The following is a 22171-nucleotide window of genomic DNA, read 5'->3' as shown; positions in this document are numbered from 1 at the left end:
AGGGAGAAAAAGAAAAGACTGGAAACCGTGGAGTGCAGAGCCCACGTGTAAAAGCAGGTCTATCAGAAAGATGGAAACACTTGACGATGCGGTATAACCTGGCACAACTCAGGAACTCGTAAGGGCTATGGATCAACAGTACTTGGCATGGGGTGGGTGTTCAAGAAGGTTTTACTGACCAATGAATGGAAAAATGATGCCCCCCCCCCCCCAAAAAAATGTGCAAGCTAGAGTATTCAGGTATTCTTACTTCTTGGAAGATTTACTTACTTCTTCGACGGGCTTCTTGGAAGCTCCAAGTTCTTATTTTAGGAGCAAACACACACACATACTTTGACTGCAATGCAAAAAATTAAATAAGAACAGAAATCCAGCTGTTGTTCACTCACCTTTTTACTTAGGTGGGGACCGTTAGCGCCCCCAGCGCCTCTCTGCCCTGAAGGTGGCACCTGATACACATCTTGTTCCTGGGTCCCATGGCCGGTGGGGACTTGGTAAATTCCCTGATTTTGGTAGGAGGGCGGCACTTGGTAGATGCTGTCTCGAGGGGTGCCCTGTGGGTTTGGTATTTGATAGAGCTTCTGTTGGCCAAAGGGCGGCGGCCCCAGTCCCGACGTGGGCAGGTCCTGATTGGAGGAGGTCTCCTGCACGGGGCCAATCAGAAGCTTCACCCGGTTGCCAGGGACAATGCCCTGCCTGCCGTGTAAGGAGCAGAGCCACCATCCCTCCAGTCCCCCCGTGTTCTGCTCGATGACAGTCAGGATGTCTCCCTTGCGGAAAGCCAGCTCCTCGGCACACTCCGGGACATTGTCGTACAAGGCTCGGGCCATAAGATTCTAGGCAGGAGAGAAGAGAGGGGGAATGCAGGTTAGCAGATGAGCTGAGTCCCTGAAACACCTAAGCCCATGCTCTTATGGAGAGGCACACTTCCTGGAAAGAGGAAGATCTGAACAATAGGCTGTAAGGAGAAAAACAGATGGTGCAGACAAAAGACAGATCCATATACGTACTGTGTCTGCCACCAATGACATCAGACCGCCTCCTCGGAAAAGCTCGGAACACCACTGAGCACTGTGTCCCAGCAGCAGAGGCTGTGCCAGGGGAATTAGGAGGAGCTCGGTGAAGGAGCAGGAGAGCGGTTCACTCTCCAAAGCATTTTTCCTCCGTGCTTCAACCCAGCCGAAGGAAGAAAAATATATTCCAAGATATTCAAATGGACTACAACAGATTTTTTTTTTAAAAGCATGTCAGAGGTAAAGAGAGTCAGAGAAAGTCCCCCCAGACAAACAGCACAAATGGTGTTTATATCCAGTGTTAAAATGGAAACAGAAGTACACTGATCTCTGCCTTGGCAGGCCTTAACAATTCTTACTCTCAGTTGATCAAGAGGCCCTTGGATACAGGGAGAATCTACAAGCGGGGGATGTTTCCATGATAATCCCGTGCGGAGTGCAGCGTGACGGTGGTCCACACCTCCAGACCCGAGCGTGTGGAGCTCCAAAGAGGTTACCCCACGTGGGCAGGCAGCGGCCACCCCGTCCTCTCTGGTGTTTTATCCCCACCTTTCCTGAGGGCCCCTCCTCACCCCGCCACTTTATTTCCTCCTTCTTGAATCTCACCATTCACATCGGAAAGGCTCTGCCTTCCCCTTTCATGGGCCCCAGACACTTTCTCTCTTTGTGTGAAGGCCCGTCTGGCACTTTCAGTACTCAGCAGACAGCCAAAGTAGGCATTCGGCGGGGAGCGGGTAGGCAGTACATGCCGACGTTCTTGGAAGCCTTTCAAAGCCTCGGCGATTTCATTGCTTGGCATCAGTCACGTCTCGAGGCATGAGGGTAGCCTTCCCCACCCCGATGCCAGCTCCTTCCCAGCACACACAGAGCCCGGAAACGTTGCAAATTCATCTCCAGCCATCAGAGAACTCAAAGTGGTCTCTTCAGGGCTTCACTAGATAGTCGGGATGCCCTCGATGTTGGGGTGATGATGATCAGCTGTGGATCAGCTGATGACGATCAGACTGCCGATTGGATGGAGGGTACTCTGACGACACACCCGTGGAATTTGGGGCTGTTGCTGTTTGGACTTCTGCCCCCCTGTTTTCTTCTCTAAAAATGTGGATTTGATCTTTCAGCCTCCTGCTTTTCAGCCCTTCATCACTGACACGCACTCACCATCTCCCCCGGTACTACGCCCCATAACCACAGGTCCCGCGCCGTGGGCTGTGCGATGTGAGGGGTCTGTCCCCTGCTCAGTGGTTGGGGACGTTCCTACTTTTACTCTGTTAACCAAGCTCCTCCGAGCACAGTGCAACGGCTTAACCTGAGGAAAGGAGATGAAGCCCTGGAACTCAGCACCCAGGAAGCCTGGTGATGCTCTTTTTAAGAGTAAGACTGAGGTCCTTGTTCTTGACAGTTTTCTGATCCAGGAAGTCTATGATGCAGACAGGCAAGCAGAGAAGGGAAGTTAAAAGATGCTGAGGGGTTTGTGTTCCAGGTGAAAGTTGTACTTGGTATTTATATTCTAGGAAGCTTTGGGTTTCTTCTAACAAAAGTCCACATACATAAAAATAAAAACACGCAGCACCGTAACCATTTAAGGATGAGTCCTAATCCTAAAATCTCTTATGTTTCTCTTCTCCCATCTTGTGGGTGATCTGTCCTTGAAAGAAAATTCATTGAGTTGAAGAAGACAAGAGTCTTTCCCTCTGTACCTAAATGATGGGAAGGAAATTCAGTCAGTTCAGTTCAGTCGCTCAGTCGTGTCCGACTATTTGCGACGCTATGGACCACGGCACGCCAGGCCTCTCTGTCCATCACCAACTCCCAGAGTTTACCCAAACTCATGTACATTGAGTCGGTGATGCCATCCAGCCATCTCGTCCTCTGTCGTCCCCTTCTCCTCTGGACTTCAATCTTTCCCAGCATCAGGGTCTTTTCCAATGAGTCATCTCTTCGCATCAGGTGGCCAAAGCTTCAACATCAGTTCTTCCAATGAACATTCAGGACTGATTTCCTTTAGGATGGACTGGTTGGAGCTCCTTGATGTCCAAGAGACTCTCAAGAGTCTTCTCCAACACCACAGTTCAAAAGCATCAATTCTTCAGCGCTCTGCTTTCTTTATAGTCCAACTCTCACATCCATACATGATTCCACCAAAACTGTCCTGTGGTGACAGAACAGGAAGACATCTGACCACTCTGGACTCTGTCCCTCTTCTCTGGGGCCCATTCAAGGACTGGGAATGGCTGGCAAGGAGGCCCTAAGGCCTCCTGACATCAGGAGTGACAGGGTTGGGACTAGATCTACAGGAGTTGAGGGTCCAGAGCTTGATACTGGTGATCCAGAAGGGAAAGAAAAGAAAAAGAGAACACGGACTTCCGCAGTGGTCCAGTGGATAAGACTCTGCCTTCCAATGCAGGGGGCCTGGTTTTGACCTCTGACTGGGCAACTAAGGTCCCCTATGTTGCTCGTGGCCAAAAATTAAAAACAAAAATAGAGAACACCCGAAGGGTCAAAGTCTACAAGCCTCATCAGCATATATGAGCTCCAGGCATCTAGAGCTGGGTCACAGCTGCGGAGCTCTAAAAGGCACTGAAGTGGGGCCATGGACCACAACCAGCTTGAGGCGGATAGAAATCCCTGCATGAAAGCTATTCTAGATGTCCTCTGTCTCCTGTCCCCGTGACCCTCCACCACCACCAGCTAAGCAGCATGTTAACTATTCTAGATGTCCTCTGTCTCCTGTCCCCGTGGCCCTCCACCACCACCAGCTAAGCAGCATGCTAAGGTTTCTAGACAGGCCGCCAGAGCCGCTTCTTGTGGAAAACCCAGGCAGCCACTTGTGGATGCCCCGTGGCTGTCTTCTGCCTAGCTCCTGCCCCGTGCCCACAGACTGGGATTCGGGGAGTTCGGTGAGGCTGCTAGAGAGGCACCCACTGCCAGCCTGCTGCCTCACACGCTGAGAGTTATTCTCAGCCTTGGCCAAGTGGGAATAAGTTATTTAATATCTGCACGAGCTACAGGGAGCCAGCAGTCTCCCACACAGGGGGTTACAGCTCCTTCAGAGGGCCTGTAGGACCCGGGCCCGGCCTCCCTGTTCCACAGATGAGGAAACACTTCCGGGGGAAGGGGACAGTTTATCATCTGCACAAGGCCACACATCGGTGGAGTCAGAGATGGGAACAGAACTGTGGTCTCTTGGCCCAGTTCTCCTTCCAGGACTCTAGGCCACCTTAGCTCTACTTCACATTGTCCTCCAAACTGGGCTCCATTCCATTTTGCAGTAAAGCTCTGAAGACAGTGATTCTTTTTGTCATGTCTAGGGAATAAGTCAATTCTTGGGGTTTGGGGTCCTGGCCGTGTGACTTGGGCAGATTACTCCCCCCACCTTTGCACCTGAACTTCCTCATCTGTAAAATGAGAATGAGGATAACATCCCCATGTCATGGATTTGCAGTGAGGATTAAGTGAGTTCACTCAAGTCAAGTACTTGAACACCGCGGGAGACTTGGGAAGCAATGGTGACTGTTCAAGGTGCTAATGGTGCTCCGATGGTAAGCTCCCTAGCAGGTTACCACCTCAGTTCACAATCAAGGGTTGGTCTCAGTCTAATGATGGTATTATATATACTTCTTTATACATCTGATGTTTCTTGTGCTCACAATTACACTTCAAGAGAATTGTATCTTGAAGCAGTGTTTCTCTGAATTAAGCATGAGTTCTGGTCACTGCAACCTCTTGTTGAGTATTTGCCTACAAACAACAAAAGTGAAATCACTGGTTGATTCAAGAGACCTTCTGAGACAAAGTAAAATAATAATAATAAAAGTTTCCCAGGTGACTCAGTGGTAAAGAATCTGCCTGCCAATGCAGGAGACATGGGTTCAATCCCTGGGTCGGGAAGATCCCTTGGAGAAGGAAATGGCAACCCACTCCAGCATTCTTGCCTGGAAAACCCCACGGACAGAAGAGTCTGGTAGGTTACAGTCCACGGGGTCTCAAAGAGTCAGACACGACTTAGCGACTAAACAATGGTATTTCTGGAAAAATTTTATGAGGTTCCAAAAGAGTACCACCCATCAGCAAATGTGGAAAAACATGGGCAAAGAGGAAGCTTGACTTTTGATAACACTTGATATACTGAGGCAAGAATTTGATAAGATAATAGCAAAATTAACTTCAACCAGAACAGGAACCATCTCATTCAAAAGTGCACAGGCAACTCACAGACAGGCAGGTGAAGAGTTAATTTCCCTGGCAAGGACAAGGTGGAGGGAACTCTCGGTGGTTCCTTAAGGCCACAAAGTCAGAAGGTGATTATTAGCGTATCTCACAAAAACCCAGGCAAGGCACTTTGCCTGGTCAAGACCTACTGCTTCGCCCACTCTCCCTGGGATATTTATCTCCAGGGCAGGAAAGGTCAACACAGAAACACATCAAGGAAAGATAAGAGAGCTATGTAATTCTATATCCAGCTGGATGGTTAGCCTCTGGAGCCTGGCAGTTAGAAACGCGACTAGAGCTTGGCAAAGCACCAACATAGTCGGGGCACAGAACTCAAAAGCCAGAAGAACATCAAACAGTCACAGTCCAACTCGTTCACTTTACAAACGAGAAAAACGAGGCCCCAGAAGTTAATGATTTGCCAAGTCACCTGGCAAGACGGTCACAGAGCTGAGCTAAGAACTCGGGCCTCTTGTCTCCAGCATGAGAAGTAGGATGGTATTTAATAAAGTCAGAGGTATGCGTTACAAAAGCTGTGGTTCTAATTAGGATGGGAAATCTGCATTTAGAATCATAAATCCTATTTGAGGGACTCTAATCGTCTCCCCCACCCTGGTCTTCCTTGAAACTGTCCTGGGTGTCTATGCTCCCCATCCTGGTTCTCCTTCTTCCCTTGAGCTCAAAACCAGTCATTTTCCTCCTCCTCCACAGGCCATTTAAAAAAAATTTTTTTAAGGTTTATTATTAATTTATTTAGCCGCATAAATTTATTTAGCAGCACGGCATGCAGGATCTTAGTTCCCTGACCAGGGATCGAACCCGCACCCTGGGCAGAGCAAGTGCAGAGCCTTACCCCTCGACCACCAGGCAAGTCCCTATTGTTCCCCCCTATCCTTTTAGTGGTCACGTTCCAAAAGGATCTCTCTCCTTTCTGAGCTCGCTCTCTACAGGACATCTCATTCATGCTGATGGCATCTAACCACACAGGTGAGACTCAGACCCGCACCTCCAACCTCGATATTCCCTCTGCTCTCCAGTCCCGCACTTCCCATCATCTAGTGAGCATCCCCACCTCTCGCCCAAGTGCAGACCGCCCTTCTGGTGTCTCTCAGTGAACAGCAGGCACACAGCTGCCCTAGGCTGGAGCCTCACAGGTTTGCTGAGTCACTCCACAACCCCAATCAGCCGGGACCCGCTCATCTTCCTCACTGCCGCTCCCCACTCAGGCCCCCAGCAACTTTTTTTTGGTGGGAGGGGAGGAGAGGGCAGGTATGGCAACTGCTTCCCAGCTGGTTTTCCCGCATTCAGCTTCTTCCCAGCTCCAAACCCATCTTTCACAGCACCAGAAGAGTTCTCTTCCCAAAGTCTATCTCATTGTTACCCTTTCTACTTCTTGGTGATAGCATGTCTTGAGATCACACCAGTCAATCCTAAAGGAAACCAACCCTGAATATTTACTGGAAGAACTGATGCTGCAGCTGAAGCTCCAATACTTTGGCCACCTGATTCAAAGAGCCAAGTCATTGGAAAAGACCCTGACGGTGGGAAAGATTGAAGGCAGGAGGAGAAGGGGACGACAGAGGATGAGATGGTTGGATGGCATTATCGACTCAATGGACGTGAGCCTGAGCAAACTCCAGGAGATAAAGGAGGACAGGGGAGCCTGGCCTGCTGCAGTCCACGGGGTCACAAAGAGTCAGACACGAGTTAGTGACTGAACAACGGACTTGGACTATCTCATTCAAGACCGAGAACTCCTTAAGCTCAGGGAGGCTGTTCTTCCTTGGGCACTTTCAGAACCAATGTCTGAAGCAGAATACACACTTATTGTGTTTGCTAACTTGAAATGGATTCTGGACTCTGATTCTGGTTCTCTGCAGAGAGGGTGAAATGGTTTTCTAGAGATGTCTGCGAGGTATGCGGTTGAGATTTTCAAATGGACGTGGGGAGATGAACTAACAGGACCAGAAAGATAAATGGTGCTCCAAGTCACTAAGCCTCAGGGCCAGAGAACGTGGGAGGCGGCCAGCAGGAAAGCGCCCGCCCCGCCTCTTAACACAGGATGGGGAGCCTGCGTCTACTGCACAGCCTCTGAGCAAACAGGAAGGCCAAGAGGAGCCGGCCATCCCCATCTGCTTAAACACAATGGTCTCTGTGAGAGCCTTTCTCTCCCTTCAGCGCAGCAACCTACGTCTGGCGGTAGGTGACTGAGCACCATTCACGCTTTGCCAGAATGCTTGGCTTCTGAGATCCCTGGGTTCCCAGGCTGTGCCTGAGGACTGGGAGGAAAATGCCCTGCAGCGATACAGCAAGCACCCGGAGCTCCGGACCACACGGTCGTTTCCATACCCGCTCTTGCCTGCCCTGCTACCAAAATGTCAAGAGAGCGTATTACTCCTACTGCCAGGGAAATGATCTGCGCTTCCAAATACGGAGAGGTGTGACCTGTAATTTCCATGACCATTTATGCTGTTCTCTGAGGAGAAGTGAGACACAATGGCTGGTGTGTCATCCTGCCTTCCCTCCCCCGACCCCGCCTGGACGGATAGCATCATCAATGGCCCAGCTTCCTCTTATTATTGACTTTGTTCTATATTTACCACGCAGGATCTCCTGCCAAGGCCTCAGGGCCGCCACATTCTCAACAACGTGACTTTCCTGTGCCCACCCCACCCCCCAACACTTTAGCCCTGGACTCCGGCAGGGACGCATACACAGAGCAAAGGAGGAAACGGCCATGGTCAAGGAAATCGGTCCCCAAGGAAGTAGGTGGGGGGTGAGCCTGAGCGAGGTCAGTCTCGGGACACATGGGAGAAGAGCGAGAGGATCTGGTGTCTTTACGTCTGCCAACAAAAATTAGCTTAGGTCTTTTCCACTAGAGTTTATTACGAGATTCTGAATATGGTGTCTTGTAATAACCTATAATGGAAAAGAATTTTAAAAAGAATACAGATACACACACCTATGTGTGTGTGTGTGTCCATGGGGATTCTCCAGGCAAGAATACTGGAGTGGGTAGCCATTCCCTTCTCCAGGGGATCTTCCTGACCCATGGATCCAACCTAGGTCTCCTGCATTGCAGGCAGATTCTTTACCATCTGAGCCACCAGGGAAGCCCTGTATGATCCCATGTATATATACAGTTTCCCAGGTGGTACTAGTGGTAAAGACCTCGTCTGCCAGCAGGAGACTCAAGAGATGCTGGCTAGACCCCTGGGTTGGGAAGATCCCCTGGAGGAGGGAATGGCAACCCACTCCAGTATCCGTGCCTGGAGAGTTCCATGGACAGAGGAGCCTGGCAGGCTACAGTCCATAGGGTTGCAAAGAGTCGGACACAACTGAAGCAAGTTAGCACCCACGTAAGCATATATATATATATATATATATATATATATCCCCAAATCACTTTGCTGTACAGCTGAAACCTAACAGTATTGTAAATCAACTCTACTTCAGTTAAAAAAAAAATCAGCTCCAGTCTGAGGGCCATCAAACCACTTTGGCTTCCTCCTGCTCTCATTTTTAGGATATAGTGGGACGTGAGATTTCCCCAAAGAAGGACACAGTCACGGTCCAAAACCCTGGCTATCTGCGAGTGTCTGGAGTTTTGATTCTTGGAATACCTGGTTTTAGACCTGGATTCTTTCATCAGATGACATCTGGAATGTTGAATTTTTTAAAGAGCTGAATCCTCTGGAGATTAAGTAGTAGATATAAGGCTTTCAGGTTTAGGAGTCAGAAGATATGATGCAGAGCGCATCTAAGGTTTTTTTCTCAGCAATATTTTTCCATTGCGACTTTTCATTAGGTGCCCTGAACCAGCCGCAGAAGGGCAGTGTGACATCCCGTGAGGTGTCTAGGAATACTAGTTCCTAGTCGTGTTTCCTGACCTCTGGGGAGAGGGTCCACCAAAGGTCCCTCTGCACCGGGACCGAATTTCAGTCACTGATTTACATATCCTGGAAAGTGCTTCTGAACCCCTATGATGATCACAAAGCCCACACCAGTGTCTTGGACTCTCTCTGAATATTCATGTCATCTACTTGGCCCCCAGTTCTCGCATCCTCTAAGATGTTCATTCCTGAACGGAAGATGCTTTAAAAAATCGTGGCCTTGGGCATTCGTCTCCCAAAGGTGCTCTTTGACCTGCAGTGACCCTGACACGCACGGTGCGGCTGTGCCCCGGGCATGGTGGCCCAGGAGGTGCCCAGGTTTGGTCCCTTCCACACTGGCCTGCTCCAGTTTGGTGAGGGATGGCTCCGAACCCAGCACGACTTTGTGGTTCACAGACCAGAGGGGCATTAGTTCTTGGGCGCCAGTGAGAAGACAGATCTGACACTCACTGCAAACCTGGATATTTTTAATTAATTTGTAAATTTTTGGCTGCCCTGGGTCTTTGTTGCTGCATGCGGGCTTTCTCTGGTTGCAGAGCAGGGGGTTGCCGCACTGGGGCTTCTCACTGCGGGGGCTTCTTTAGTTTCGGGGCACAGGTTCTAGGTGCATGGACTTCAATAGTTGCAGCATGCGGGCTCAGTAGTTGTAGCTCTCAGGCTTAGCTGTTCCGAGGCCTGTGGAATCTTCCCAGACCAGGGATCGAAAACATGTTCCCTGCATTGGTGGGCAGATTCTTATCCACTGTGCCACCAGGGAAATCCCAACAAATTTGGGTATTTGGATGTCAGAAAAATTTTCTATGTTAACTAGATTTTGTAACATGATATGGAGAGCATAGTTGAGATTAAAGCAGTGTTTCTTCAAGTGCTGGCTTTCGGCCTGCCCTAGAACGAATGCTATCTATTTACCCCTGATTTTTGAGGTCGATGCAGGACAGAAATATCCACATGCTGGGACCTGTTTACCAAGAAACCAATGGTGGCTGGGAGCAAACCCTCGTCTTCAAATAAGAAAAATGACAAATGGTTGTCAGGTGGTGTGGGTGTGTGTGTGCAAATAAGTGTGTGACTTCACAGCCAACTTCTATTACTTCTTGGCTGGCTGTGGAGGATAGATTTGATTGCTGACATTAATTGAGAAAAAATAAATCAGCTTTTGCTCACAAGTCTGATGACATACATGTGTCTTTAAGAGCTCAATTCTCTGCTCTTTTGTGGTTTGGGGGTTTTTTCTTGGGCAGCTCCTGAGGGTCTGAAATAAGGTGGGAGAACACCTTGGTTTCTGTAGGTACTCAGAACCAGTAGTCACCCATGACTTGACCAGACCCACTAGGCTAGAATTTTAGACTAAGAAGGGATCCCAGAGATCATTCTAGCCCAAGCTTCTTGTTTTACAGCCCAGAGGGTCTCCCATCAGATAAGTAGCAGAGCAGATCTAGCATCTGGTTCCCCTCTTAATCTCGGATTTTTTTCCTGCTGGACTAGGGTGTGCTTCCTGAGAACCTTCTCCATCTTAGAATTGAGTACCGTTGCTATTAAGCCTCAGAATCTGTAAGCATTTGTCCCAGGTTGCCTGGTTTTCATAGATTTAAGCATAGTGTATTGGCAAAGGATCAAAACTACGGGGCAGGCACAAATGCTTTTCAGGGTCTGTCCCTAGATAAATCTGACAGGCGCCATATAATGATGACGGCCTGACACCCACTCACCCAAAAGATAGGTTTTATTAACAGCAAAACAACCATCTGGATTTCAGCCAACATTACAGTGTTGGCACCGAATGACTTCCATTTGCCTGTCTAGACAAACCCCTCTAACATTCAGGTACTTGGGGAAGTGAAATGAGAATTAAGTCATAAAGGAGTAGGAGACTCTAGTCCACAAATATTACAATATAATTCCCCCCAACTATATTATTTCCCAACAGTCAAAACACACAAGTTGTAACACCTAATAAAGCATATTTGAAAGAAGGGAAAGATCTTCCTATTTTCACATGCCCATTTATCTTATCTTTCTGCATCAAGGTATGCAATCCTCAAGGTATGAAGTTATATCTAAACCCATGAATGCCTATATGTACACTTTGCCTCCCAGCCAGAACACAGCTGATGTACCTTGGGTGGCACCCCTCACTGGAACTCTTAGATGACTCTTGACCTAGGTTTGGTGCCTGATTGTTATTATCCTACTTAATTTCTGAAGTCCTCAAAGAGTTTAAAAAAAAATGGATTTGTACACTTGGCTGAGCGGGTATATACAATCACTTACTGTCAGCACTTGCAGAGTTGCCTCAAGAAAGAATCTTTAGATGCTGAGAAGCTTCTCAGTTAGAAGAGAAAGGAGAGATGGCAGGAGCAAATGAAGGCGAAGAAGACCTCCAAATGAAACTGACGAAGCTGTTCAGTGGCTGGGGACACAGATAAGCGCCTACGTGTATAAAGGATGCACTGGTTTATGAGAATAAAATAGTTTTCTACAAAGTCCATTATTCATGAAGCATGCATTTAGAACTGGGCCTGGAAGAAAGCTATTGTATGCATTTTTATGTTATATATTGTATCTATAATAGGAAGATTGTTAGGAAAATGAAGCCAACAGAAGACTTCAGAGAGCTTGGCTGGCCTTAGAGATGGTCTGATGGTGTTACACGTAACCTAATGAGGCCCCATGCTTCTTAGTACCTTGTGGTATTCTCTTGAACAAACTGGGGCTAAGCATGTAAAAGGAAGCTTCCTTTTGGTTACAAACTGTTACATGAAGCCCAGCTTCAGTCGTGATAAAATGATGGCAAACCGTTTTATGGTTGTATTTTTGTGCTTCTATCACCTAAAACCATGGAGGCAATTATTTTTAAGCAGAAGGAAGTAGGGGAGATTATAGCAGTGATTTTTCACTAGCAGGGAATTTTGTTCCCCAGGTGATACTTGGCCATGTTCAGACATTTTTTGTCATTGCACTGTGTCTGCACGTGTGCGGATGTCACTGGTAGCTAGTGGGCAGAGGCCAAGGGCGCTGAAATGCACAGGACAGTCCCCACAAGGAAGAATTATCCAGCCCTAAATGTCAGTGGGGCTGCCGTGGGGAAACCCTCAAAGGATGCACGCGACATCACGAAATCGATAGAGTCTAATCTCGGTCCTCATCTTGTCAGACTAATGACAATGAATCACTGCCTTTTGTGCCTCTGTTTCCCTATTTGCAAAATGGGGATAATGAACACGTTCTTTATAATAACATCACGAGGAGTCATGAAATTATATATGCAAAACACTCTGACTTCTTCAGAAGAAAGGGTCTCTATAAAATCAAAGCACAGTTATGATTATGGCACTATTATGAGCTCATGAAATTGCGTCTTAAGAACTGTACTCCTCCCCCTCAAAAAAAAAAAAAAAATTCCTCCAGGGAAAGAAAACAAACCAGAATGAGCTCATCATGATTACACCTGCCACACCAAAAAACAGACACTGTTCAGAGAAGCTAAATTCTTTCCCTCCAGCAACGAAGCAAGCTGCGTCTGTAATTAAGATCTTAATAAGGGGGGGACGGGAGGCTGGATGCAGACGCCGCAGGCTTCTCTGAAGTGCAGAGCCATCCCGCCAGGTTTCAACAAGAACAATCGAAACACAGCCCCGCTCACTGCCTCGTGAGGTCTCAGGTGGTCTCAGACCAGCTCTCTGCATGGTCTGTATTTCAAAGGGCTTGCCTTCATTTCTTCACTTCCGCAAGGAGAAAGAAAAGGACCGTCTTATTACTTACAAGTGAGTGTGTGTGTGCTCAGTTGCCAAGTCGTGTTGACTCTTCGCAACCCCACGGACTGCAGCACTCCAGGGTGCCCTGTCCCTCACCACCTCCCGGAATAAAATGTGATGTCGCAGATATCATTTAGAAGTAAATTATGAAAAGTGTGCCAGAATCCACTTTAGAAAAAAGAAGCCCCTAGGCAATTTTCTGATAAAAAGCTGGAAAAAGTCAGACAGAAAGCTGACCTAAGGCAAAAAGGATAATGCCCTGGACAGCCGATTGATCTTGAGAGCAGCTTGTGTTTAGCGTCCGGAACGACCATGTATAAACTTCCCAAGATGGTCCCCGTTTCAAATATCCTTCCCTGGGTTAGACCATCTGTCCCATGTTGGGGTCTGTGAAACATGAATACGTACCCACAGAAGGGAAATATATTTTAAACTAAAAATAAAAGATAGGCCTCCAAGTATGTGCCTTGTTAATGGATCTGCCTTGGTTGAATTTAGGATACAGGAGAAAAAAAGACAGGTACTGATAAGAATCTTGTATTTAGTCAATGGACGTGTTCTCTCATTGGCAAGGAATCAAGATCTATTCCAAGGGCATCTGGGCCTCTGCGGGACTGTCGAGCCGTCCAACTTCACCATGGACGCCCCTGGGCTAACTGTGTCCTTAGCATCCCTTTCCCGGCGCTCACTGCACTTAGCAGCTCTGAGTGGGAAAGGATGGAGAATCAGAGAAGAACACGGACGTTCTATCCCAGAGGAGCACTAGAAGGGACGTGGAGATGGTTTTCTGCCAGTGTTGTTTTCATGGTCCTGAAGCAGCGCTGGGCCTCTGAGTCGTTTCCTGCTGACTCTAAGTCACACCATGAATGACGAGCAACAACAAGCAAACAAACAAAAAACCAGTGACAACAGACTAGATCCTTGGCACGTCCTGTGAGGAGGCTGCAGAGCCTAGAAGTCCACTTTCCTGCCTCCGCAGACTGCTGGCTTGGCGGGTTAAGGTTATTCAGGGGCTGAGAGAGGGAAGGCCAGCTCATTCTTTCAGTAGAGTGCAGAGCCTGGGAACAGAGAAGCCTAGCCCTGAGTCAGCCCCATCTTCTGTGGGCGTGAGGTTCTGAGTTCCGGGTAACACGCCGACTACCACAACTCAGTGAGACTACAGCTAATTCATACAAGAGACAGCACTGGGTTTCCACATAACTAGAACAAGTAAGGAAAAATACTGTCTAAATACACATTGCTTTATTTAAATAGAAAGATCTGGTTCAAATCTTAACCATATATGCCATTTGGTGATCACAACTTAGAGTTTCACAAATAATCCCCCCTCCCCAACACACACAACTAAGAGTAAAGAAGGGCATGAAACTCAAATTCAAAAGATGCTATTAAGCATTTTTGTGCTATGCTTGCACTTTTAGGTACTCAGGGTTGCTAAATCTTTACTTCTGGTAAGTATAGAAATCAACATTCCACATAAGGAACAATTTTGGTAACATCTTATAACTATTACCTTGACATATTAGAAATATCAGGAGGAATTCTCATCTGCAACGTACATACCAAGATCTACAAAGAAATAAGATGTCTTCAAATCAGTAAACCCAGCCTTTGAATAAGGATCATGAACCACCTACCTAAATACCATTGAGCACAATTCATGTACTAAATTAACTGGGGAAGAGGCTGAGAGAAGGGACTAGTCTTTTTGTTTTAAAAAAGAATAAACTGGAATTTAGTGGTCCATGATGTGTGTGTGTGTTCTCAGTTGCTTAGTCGTTTCCGATTCTTTGTGGCCCCATGGACTATAGTCCACCAGGCTCCTCTGTGCATGGGATTTCCCAGGCAAGAATACTGGAGTAGATTGCCATTTCCTACCCCTGGAGATCTTCCTGACCCAGGGACCAAACCCTGGTCCCTTGTGTCTCCTGCATTGGCAGGCAAATTCTTTACCACTGAGCTACCTGGGAGTCCCAGTCCATGATGAGACTAAGAATATGTATTTAAAAACACTCCACTGGGAGCTTTATTGGATTGGCCCAAAAGTTCATTTTATTGGAAGATATATGGAAAAACCCAAATGAACTTTTGGCCAACCCAATATTATCTCTATGATTAGCTGCCCCTCCCCCACCCCCTACCTCAACCATGAAAAATCACAGTCACATGCTATCACTGCTTATATTTTCTGGGCAGTCTGTTCCACCTTCCTCAAAGTGCATGCCTCAATTCACCTAGATCACACTGTCTGCCTTTTGAAAGAACGGCTCTTTCCAGTGTAGAGTTTAAAAGGTTACCAACGAACCATTTATCTTAAAATGAAGATTCCTCAGGAAGACAGTCTTTTTCAGCTAAGCTGTAATGAGTGAGCGTGAAAAAGCTGGCTTAAAACTCAACATTCAAAAACCTAAGATCATGGCATCCAGTACCATCATTTCATGGAAAATAGATGGGGAAACAATGGAAACAGTGACACTTTATTTTCTTGGGTTCCAAAATCACTGCACATGGTGACTGCAGCCATGAAATTAAAAGACACTTGCTCCTTGGAAGAAAAGCTATGACCAACCTAGGCAGCATATTAAAATGCAGAGACACTACTTCGCCGACAAAGGTCCATCTAGTCAAAGCTATGATTTTTCCAGTAGTCATGTATGGATGTGAGAGTTGGACTACAGAGGAAGCTGAGAGCCAAAGAATTGATGCTTTTGAACTGTGGTGTTGGCAAAGACTCTTGAGAGTCCCTTGGACTGTAAGGAGATCCAACCAGTCCATCCTAAAGGAAATCAGTCCTGAATATTAATTGGAAGGACTGATTGCTGAAGCTGAAACTCCAATACTTTGGCTACTGGATGCAAAGAACTGACTCATCTGAAAAGACCCTGTTGCTGGGAAAGATTGAAGGCAGGAGGAGAAGGGGGCAACAGAGGATGAGATGGTTGAATGGCATCACCAACTCAATGGACATGAGTTTGAGCAAGCTGTGGGAGTTGGTGACAGGGAGGCCTGGCGTGCTGCAGTCCATGGGGTCGCAAAGAGTCTAACACGACTGGGTTCAGTGACTGAACTGAGCTGTAATGTTCTCCAGACGTGTGGAGTCCTCCTTTATTAGTAAGAAATCCTGCAAGGAGATAACTGGAATGTTCAAAGTAAATAAGATGGAGGTGGGGTTGTTGACAAAGTATAAACGGGTTTGTTTTTTTTTAGGGGGACCCCTTTTCCATGCCCACGTTCTTTGCAATCATCCATTGCCTAGGTAACTGGTAGCTATTTTCTGCATTTTAAATTGAAAAGAGAGTATTTCTTTCCAGTGGCCCCATTTTGTTTATCTTGGCAAGGAGGCTTGGTAATTAAGTCTATATGTTACTGGAGGGCTGGGATACCAGGGGCTGGGATTTCAAACCGATTTGTTTAGGTTCCTTTCTAAGCCTAAAGTGATCTAAAAACAGATCAGCAGCACCTCTAACTTTATACCTCTGTCACTTTGACTGCAGTAGGATAAGGGATGTGGTTCACCCCGAGCCCTACTCACCTTCTGTATCAAATCCACCTTTGATTCTTTAGTCAGGACTTTTCTCTTTTTTTCAGTAATATTTTCGTTATGGAAAAACAATTCTAGGGAAGGTTTTCTCTTACATTTTAACCTATATAGTGCATCTATCAATATACCTATATAAGAGTATATTCTGAATATTTTATATATCTTATCAATGTGTCATACCATGGCTGCCATTTTTAAATGGCTACTATGTGCTAGAAACAGATGATTTTCATATATTATATCCTTACAACTATCAAATGAGACAGGTACTATTACTCCCATTTTATAAAAGAGGAAATGGAGGCTTGCCTAAAATTATACTGTTAAAAAGCAACAAAAGTGGAATTTAAAACCAAATCTATATTCTTTCTAATAGGCCATATGGGGGAAACTCTTTTAATAGCTATTTGTGTATTGCATATAATCCAATATTCAATTCAATGTTTGTTGAGTACCTACAACGAGCAAGGGCCTATAACCTTAGGAATATCAAATCTTATTAGTGACAATGAAGATACCAAAGCACTAATATATTAGCAAGTGGGGACACAGGTGTGTCGGTACACCCCTATGTCTGACGTCTGCATTTCTACAAGACACAACCAGGCCCATGGAATATTTAATAGTACTCGATTATCTTAACACAGTAAATAGGGTTTTGACATAATCCAAGTTTTGAGTCCACACTATTCTTTCAACCTCTAATGGGCATCTACTTATGTAAGGAGAGCTGGGGCCTGCTAGAACTGTCTATTTCCAATGGAGCCATGGTAAATACCTCACCATGGAAAATATCTCACTTAGGCTTTAGAATGATCCACGAGGCCATATTTACCCTACTTTGGTGGTGGTGGTGCTCACTCCCTCCGTCATGTCTGACTCTTTGCGACCCTGTGGACTGTGGCCCGCCAGGCTCCTCTGTCCCTGGGATTTCCCAGGCAAGAGTACTGGAGTGGGTTGCCATTTCCTCCTCCAGGGGATCTTCCCGACCCAGGGATTGAACCTGAGTCTCCTGCATTTGAGGTGGATTCTTTACCGCTGAGCCACCCTACAGATAAGAAAGCTGAGGCTCCCAGAACTTAACTTGCCCAAGGTTACAGAGCATCGAGTCACAGGAAACAGAAATGCCTTTCCCCAAATCTCACACTCTTCCTTGCTTCTACTGCAAGAACACATAAGACCAAATCCCTGCCCAGGTCACAACACATAGCAGATCCTGGTTTATTCAAGGACTTGCCTGTCAATCTGCCTCTACATACAGATAAAGGGTGAGTCTCTCACATTGAGTGGGGCTTACCTAAAGCTGGACAGCCCCCGTGGGCAACCTTGGTGAGTTCCAGGTATCATTTAGATAGTGATATGATTGAAAGGGGTTAATGAGTAAGGCAGTGCTAACAGAGTCGGGCAGAGGTGAAAAATAGAAAGCCTATTGTAGCGATGACAGGAGACAAAGGTGTGGGCTTCTGATTGTTGTCTAGAGTGGAGGGATGAGGAGACTTGACTTGTAGCAAGTACAGACGAACCAAGTCACGCAGGCACAAAGAGCAAGGAGCCAATGAATGGAAGCAGCAAGGGACCAAGATTTTCCATAGCCGATTCAGAAGAGAGGAGGAAGACGGGGGTACAGAGAGCGCTTTAAGTGTGTGTCACGTCTGTGTGGGTGGGGGGAGGCCAGCCTGATAGAAGTCTGGTGCTGGAGAAGTATAATGAATGCTTGAATGAAAAAAATGAGAGACGATGAGGTCATAAGGGCACAAAAGGGGAGGGAATTGGCAAAGAGGCTTGAAAAGTAGAGAGGAAGTTTCTTTAGAAGTGGGGCGGGGTGGGGGGTTGGTGGTGCAGACAGGAAGCCACTGATGAATTCTTAGAAGAGGACTGATGTATATTCCAGCAAAGAAGGGATGCTTAAGGAATCTTTGTTACGTGCATCTTGCAGACTTGGTGCTGAGAACACCTTCAGTTCCGTAAAGACTTTGATCTCCAAGTAGGTAAGTCATTTAACTCTGAAAATGGGCTTGCTCAATCAATGAAATACATAAGAAAACAGTTAAATTTTTTTTTAAAGCATCTTTTGTTGCTTTGAAATCTCACATGGGATTTAAAAAGGAGGCAGGGGGCAGGGTGTGCAACACACCATTTAGAAGTGAATAAAACATTTAAAACCAAAATGGCAAAGCCAGGAAAGAATCAGGAATTACATATCGACTGTAAGTAAACATGCTGACTAAATGGAAGGCACTTGATCACATCTTCTCCAGCCACTCTGAGAAAATAAAAACATTGCCAAAGTCCCCTTGAAAGCATTTCTTTACTACACACTTTCTGCTTTCCCTAACCTACCTTACCCACGTTCAGTCAGAACCCAAGAATCTGGACTTCAGAATGTAGTTTTCTTATTTGTATTCTAAGTTTCATCTGTAATTTTCTTCAGTCAAAACATCTAAGAATGATTTTGTTGAATGGCAGACTAGATAAATAATTTAGAGTTTCAATGTAGGCACACAGGATACAGAAATTTGGCCAAGCCACAAAAGCTGCTCAGCTATTAGAGATCAAACAGGCCAGGCCTGTGGGGCACTTACCAGGCCTGGGCCTGCACAAAGTGGGCGGGGCCTCTGCTCAAACACAGCTGTGCATCCACCTCTCAATTACCCTCCTGGCGGAAAGTAGCAACAACCCACCCCAGACCCTAGGAGGGAGGCCTTCGGGAGCAAGCCATGGCCACCGAGGCATAGCCCCCTCACCCACCTCCAGTATTTTAGAACATGCTGTGTATATTCAGAGGAGCTTGGGGAAAATTCTTAATAAATGAAGCCCCCCATAAATTACTGATGAGAGAACTCCAGACGGCATCCTTTAAAGAACAATAGAACATTAAGTGCATATGAGAGTAACTGCACCCTTCTTATGAACAAATAAAAACACATACAATGCAAGCAAAATAGACTCAATATAGGCTAACCCCCCAAAAAATTCACCAAAGTAATAGCTTGTAATAGCTTGCATTCCACAGTGCTCAAGATGACTGTAAATACATAGCTGGCTGACTTGAACTATGTGTAAGTTCAAAATGAGTGGAGGCTTGGTTGTTCTCTAGTTATGATCCCCGAAGCAGCCAAACCAGATAATCTGGTTTAAAAAAAAAATCTTATAGTGATTGGATTATAAATCTCTCAGTGAGCATTTTTAAATCTGACTGAGCTAAATTTATATTGTTTAGAGCAACAGAGTATCTAAAAGGTAATTCCTAACTCCAGGGTTTTACAATCTAATAATTATCTGGTTTTACCACCTAAGTGGTTTCAATGAAATAACTGCCAGACATTCATTTCACTTTGCTTTGTAGAGGCACTGTCTGAAAAAAAAAAAAAAAAAAAAGAAGAACCTATTCTGCAGGGATATTTTGAATGACATAGAGCCCTGAGCTTCGCGGGAGAAGAAAAAACAGTCACACAGGACATTTTAGGAGGTCACAGACAGTTCTTTCTTTAATAGTTATTTAAAGTCACAAGTTCTGGATCCAGATCACCTTGGTTCAAATTCCAGCTCTGCTACTTTCCAGCTGTGTGGTTTGGGATACATTACCTAGCCTCTCTGAGCCACAGTTTCCACATTTGAAAATTAATATACAGTATTAACACTACCTCATGGAGTTAATGTGGGAAAGCTAAATATGACCATCCCGTATTGTCATGGTGAGCCTTAAGAGCTGTTATTTATCATTCCTCTACCTTTGTGTCATCGCCTCTACTTAAAATAACAAAATCCTCTCCTGAAATAGTCCACTATTAACTAGAGAGAAAATAGGCTTTAGAAGAAAGGGAAAGTAGATTGCTTCAGCCGTTGGTTCCTTTTACAGTCACCACGAGGTGTCAATCTGTCATTTGGTTAGTTGGGGAAGTCAGAAGTTTTGCTGGTGAAGATACCCACAAGCTACTAAAAATCATATCTTTACAGCATTTGGCAGGGTGTTTGACGCTGGGAAGACCCAGCAGAGAGGCAGGGTTTCCTCATGAATGCCAACCACAGTTCACATCATCAGCTGCCATGATGTTTTCTTTCCACAAAATAAAACTAAACATGATGAGGTCACTGAATAAAAGTGACTTTAGACTTTTTGTCACTTTCCAGATCTCAGTACTCTGTGTTAAAAACAGCCATTTATACTTTCCAATAATAAATGCAGGAACACATTTTCTCCCCCCCCACCAACCTGCCCCAAGGTTTTTTACGAATCTAAAGGCATTTACAGTAGGAAGAGGAGGGCAAAGATTCACTGAGGGCTAAATAATATCTGGGGACTTAACATTAGTGATATCCTACCACTGTTCTAAATAAAGAAACTGCGTAAATACCAGTGAACCATTTCAAGAATGAGAGCTTTCCTGCCAGGTAGAAGGATCTGCCTCTGGTTATATCCTAAGGTCAAAAATACTAAGAATCTTCAGGATTATCCATCCCTCTGATTTTTCCTATTGAGGCAGAAAATGGAAAGCTGATAGTTGTGATAACTGATACCCCTGCCGTCAGAGTGTTCTAACCTTTTCAAGGAGAACTATAACTCATGCATCACAATAGATACTTTCAACAGTTAGATTTAGAGCTATTGAACATGATTTATAGCTTTTGAATAAAAGGCTTATCACAGAGGTTAGCCAGTGGCTATCAGCCAGGACTGAGGATTTACAACCTCACATTTAAAAAAGGATGAGCCAGAAGCTAGATGATTCAGAAAGAAGGCAAAGTAGCTCTCAGCTGGTACATTCTGCAGGTCAGACAGGTAGTTCAAATTGCCAATCCCCGAGCATAAACACCTTGCCAAAACGCATTTCAATAGCAGCATGTTTGTTTAAACATGCTAATTTAACAATAATGCTCAGTCTCTTTCTCAGTCCTGTGGGACTCTTTGCGACCCTTTGGACTGCAGCCCTCCAGGCTCCTCTGTCCATGGGATCTTCCCAACCCAGGGATCGACCCTGCGTCTCTAGGACTGTGTCTATTCCAGAACAAAAGTAAGTGTTCATCCTCCAAGGAAAATTCACCTTCAGTTCCGTGCAGTCAGCTCTGAATAGGGGTCTCTGGAAGCTGCTAGCCTGGTTAGATGAAGGCAACTTAGGCAAAATAGTATACTCCAAATAAGTTATAATCCTTTTGCCAGGAATAAACACAAATGCATGGGAAAACAAGCTGCTGAGCGTCCTGACACTCTTTTGAGTTTCGGAGACAATAAACCGGCTGGAGCCTTCAGACCCTCCGTCCATTCAAACGCCAATGAAAGTGTTTCCAAGAAATGGCATAAAAACAGAAAAAGAGACACAGAAATACAGAACAGACTTTTGAACTCTGTGGGAGAATGTGAGGGTGGGATATTTCAAAAGAACAGCATGTATACTATCTATGGTGAAACAGATCACCAGCCCAGGTGGGATGCACGAGACAAGTGCTCCGGCCTGGTGCACTGGGAAGACCCAGAGGAATCGGGTGGAGAGGGAGGTGGGAGGGGGGATCGGGATGGGAAATACATGTAAATCCATGACTGATTCATATCAATGTATGACAAAACCCACTGAAATGTGAAGTAATTAGCCTCCAACTAATAAAAAAAAAAAAACAAAAAAAAAACCACGTAAAGAAATGGCATATACTCAGTTGGTTCTGAATCCAACATCCTTTATGGGTATCAAAATCCTCCATCATCAGCTGTATAATAGTACCTGGAGACTTAAACTTCTTCCACTAAAAGTATATATGGCAAACTGT

The 22171-nt window shown here is 45.7% G+C and overlaps 1 protein-coding gene and 1 long non-coding RNA gene across 4 annotated transcripts in view; one reads left to right on the top strand and one right to left on the bottom strand.

Annotated features, from left to right (window-relative positions):
* NEDD9 (neural precursor cell expressed, developmentally down-regulated 9) overlaps window positions 1–22171 on the bottom strand; it is a 187641-nt gene that overhangs the window by 31623 nt on the left and 133847 nt on the right. For all 3 annotated transcript variants that reach the window (XM_061147635.1, XM_061147634.1, XM_061147636.1), the window contains one exon: window positions 390–836. In XM_061147635.1, coding sequence (XP_061003618.1) covers window positions 390–836 — 447 coding nt within the window. The remainder of the gene's footprint in view (window positions 1–389; window positions 837–22171) is intronic.
* Window positions 8808–22121, top strand: LOC133059913 (uncharacterized). Its single transcript, XR_009693651.1, has 2 exons — window positions 8808–18399; window positions 21570–22121. It is a non-coding gene; the product is annotated as an uncharacterized LOC133059913 (long non-coding RNA).

The sequence above is a fragment of the Dama dama genome, chromosome 7 (assembly GCF_033118175.1).
Source record: "Dama dama isolate Ldn47 chromosome 7, ASM3311817v1, whole genome shotgun sequence".
In the NCBI taxonomy this organism is placed as follows: domain Eukaryota; kingdom Metazoa; phylum Chordata; class Mammalia; order Artiodactyla; family Cervidae; genus Dama; species Dama dama.
Note: the sequence above shows the minus strand (reverse complement) of the source record. Positions and strands in the feature narration are given on the sequence as shown.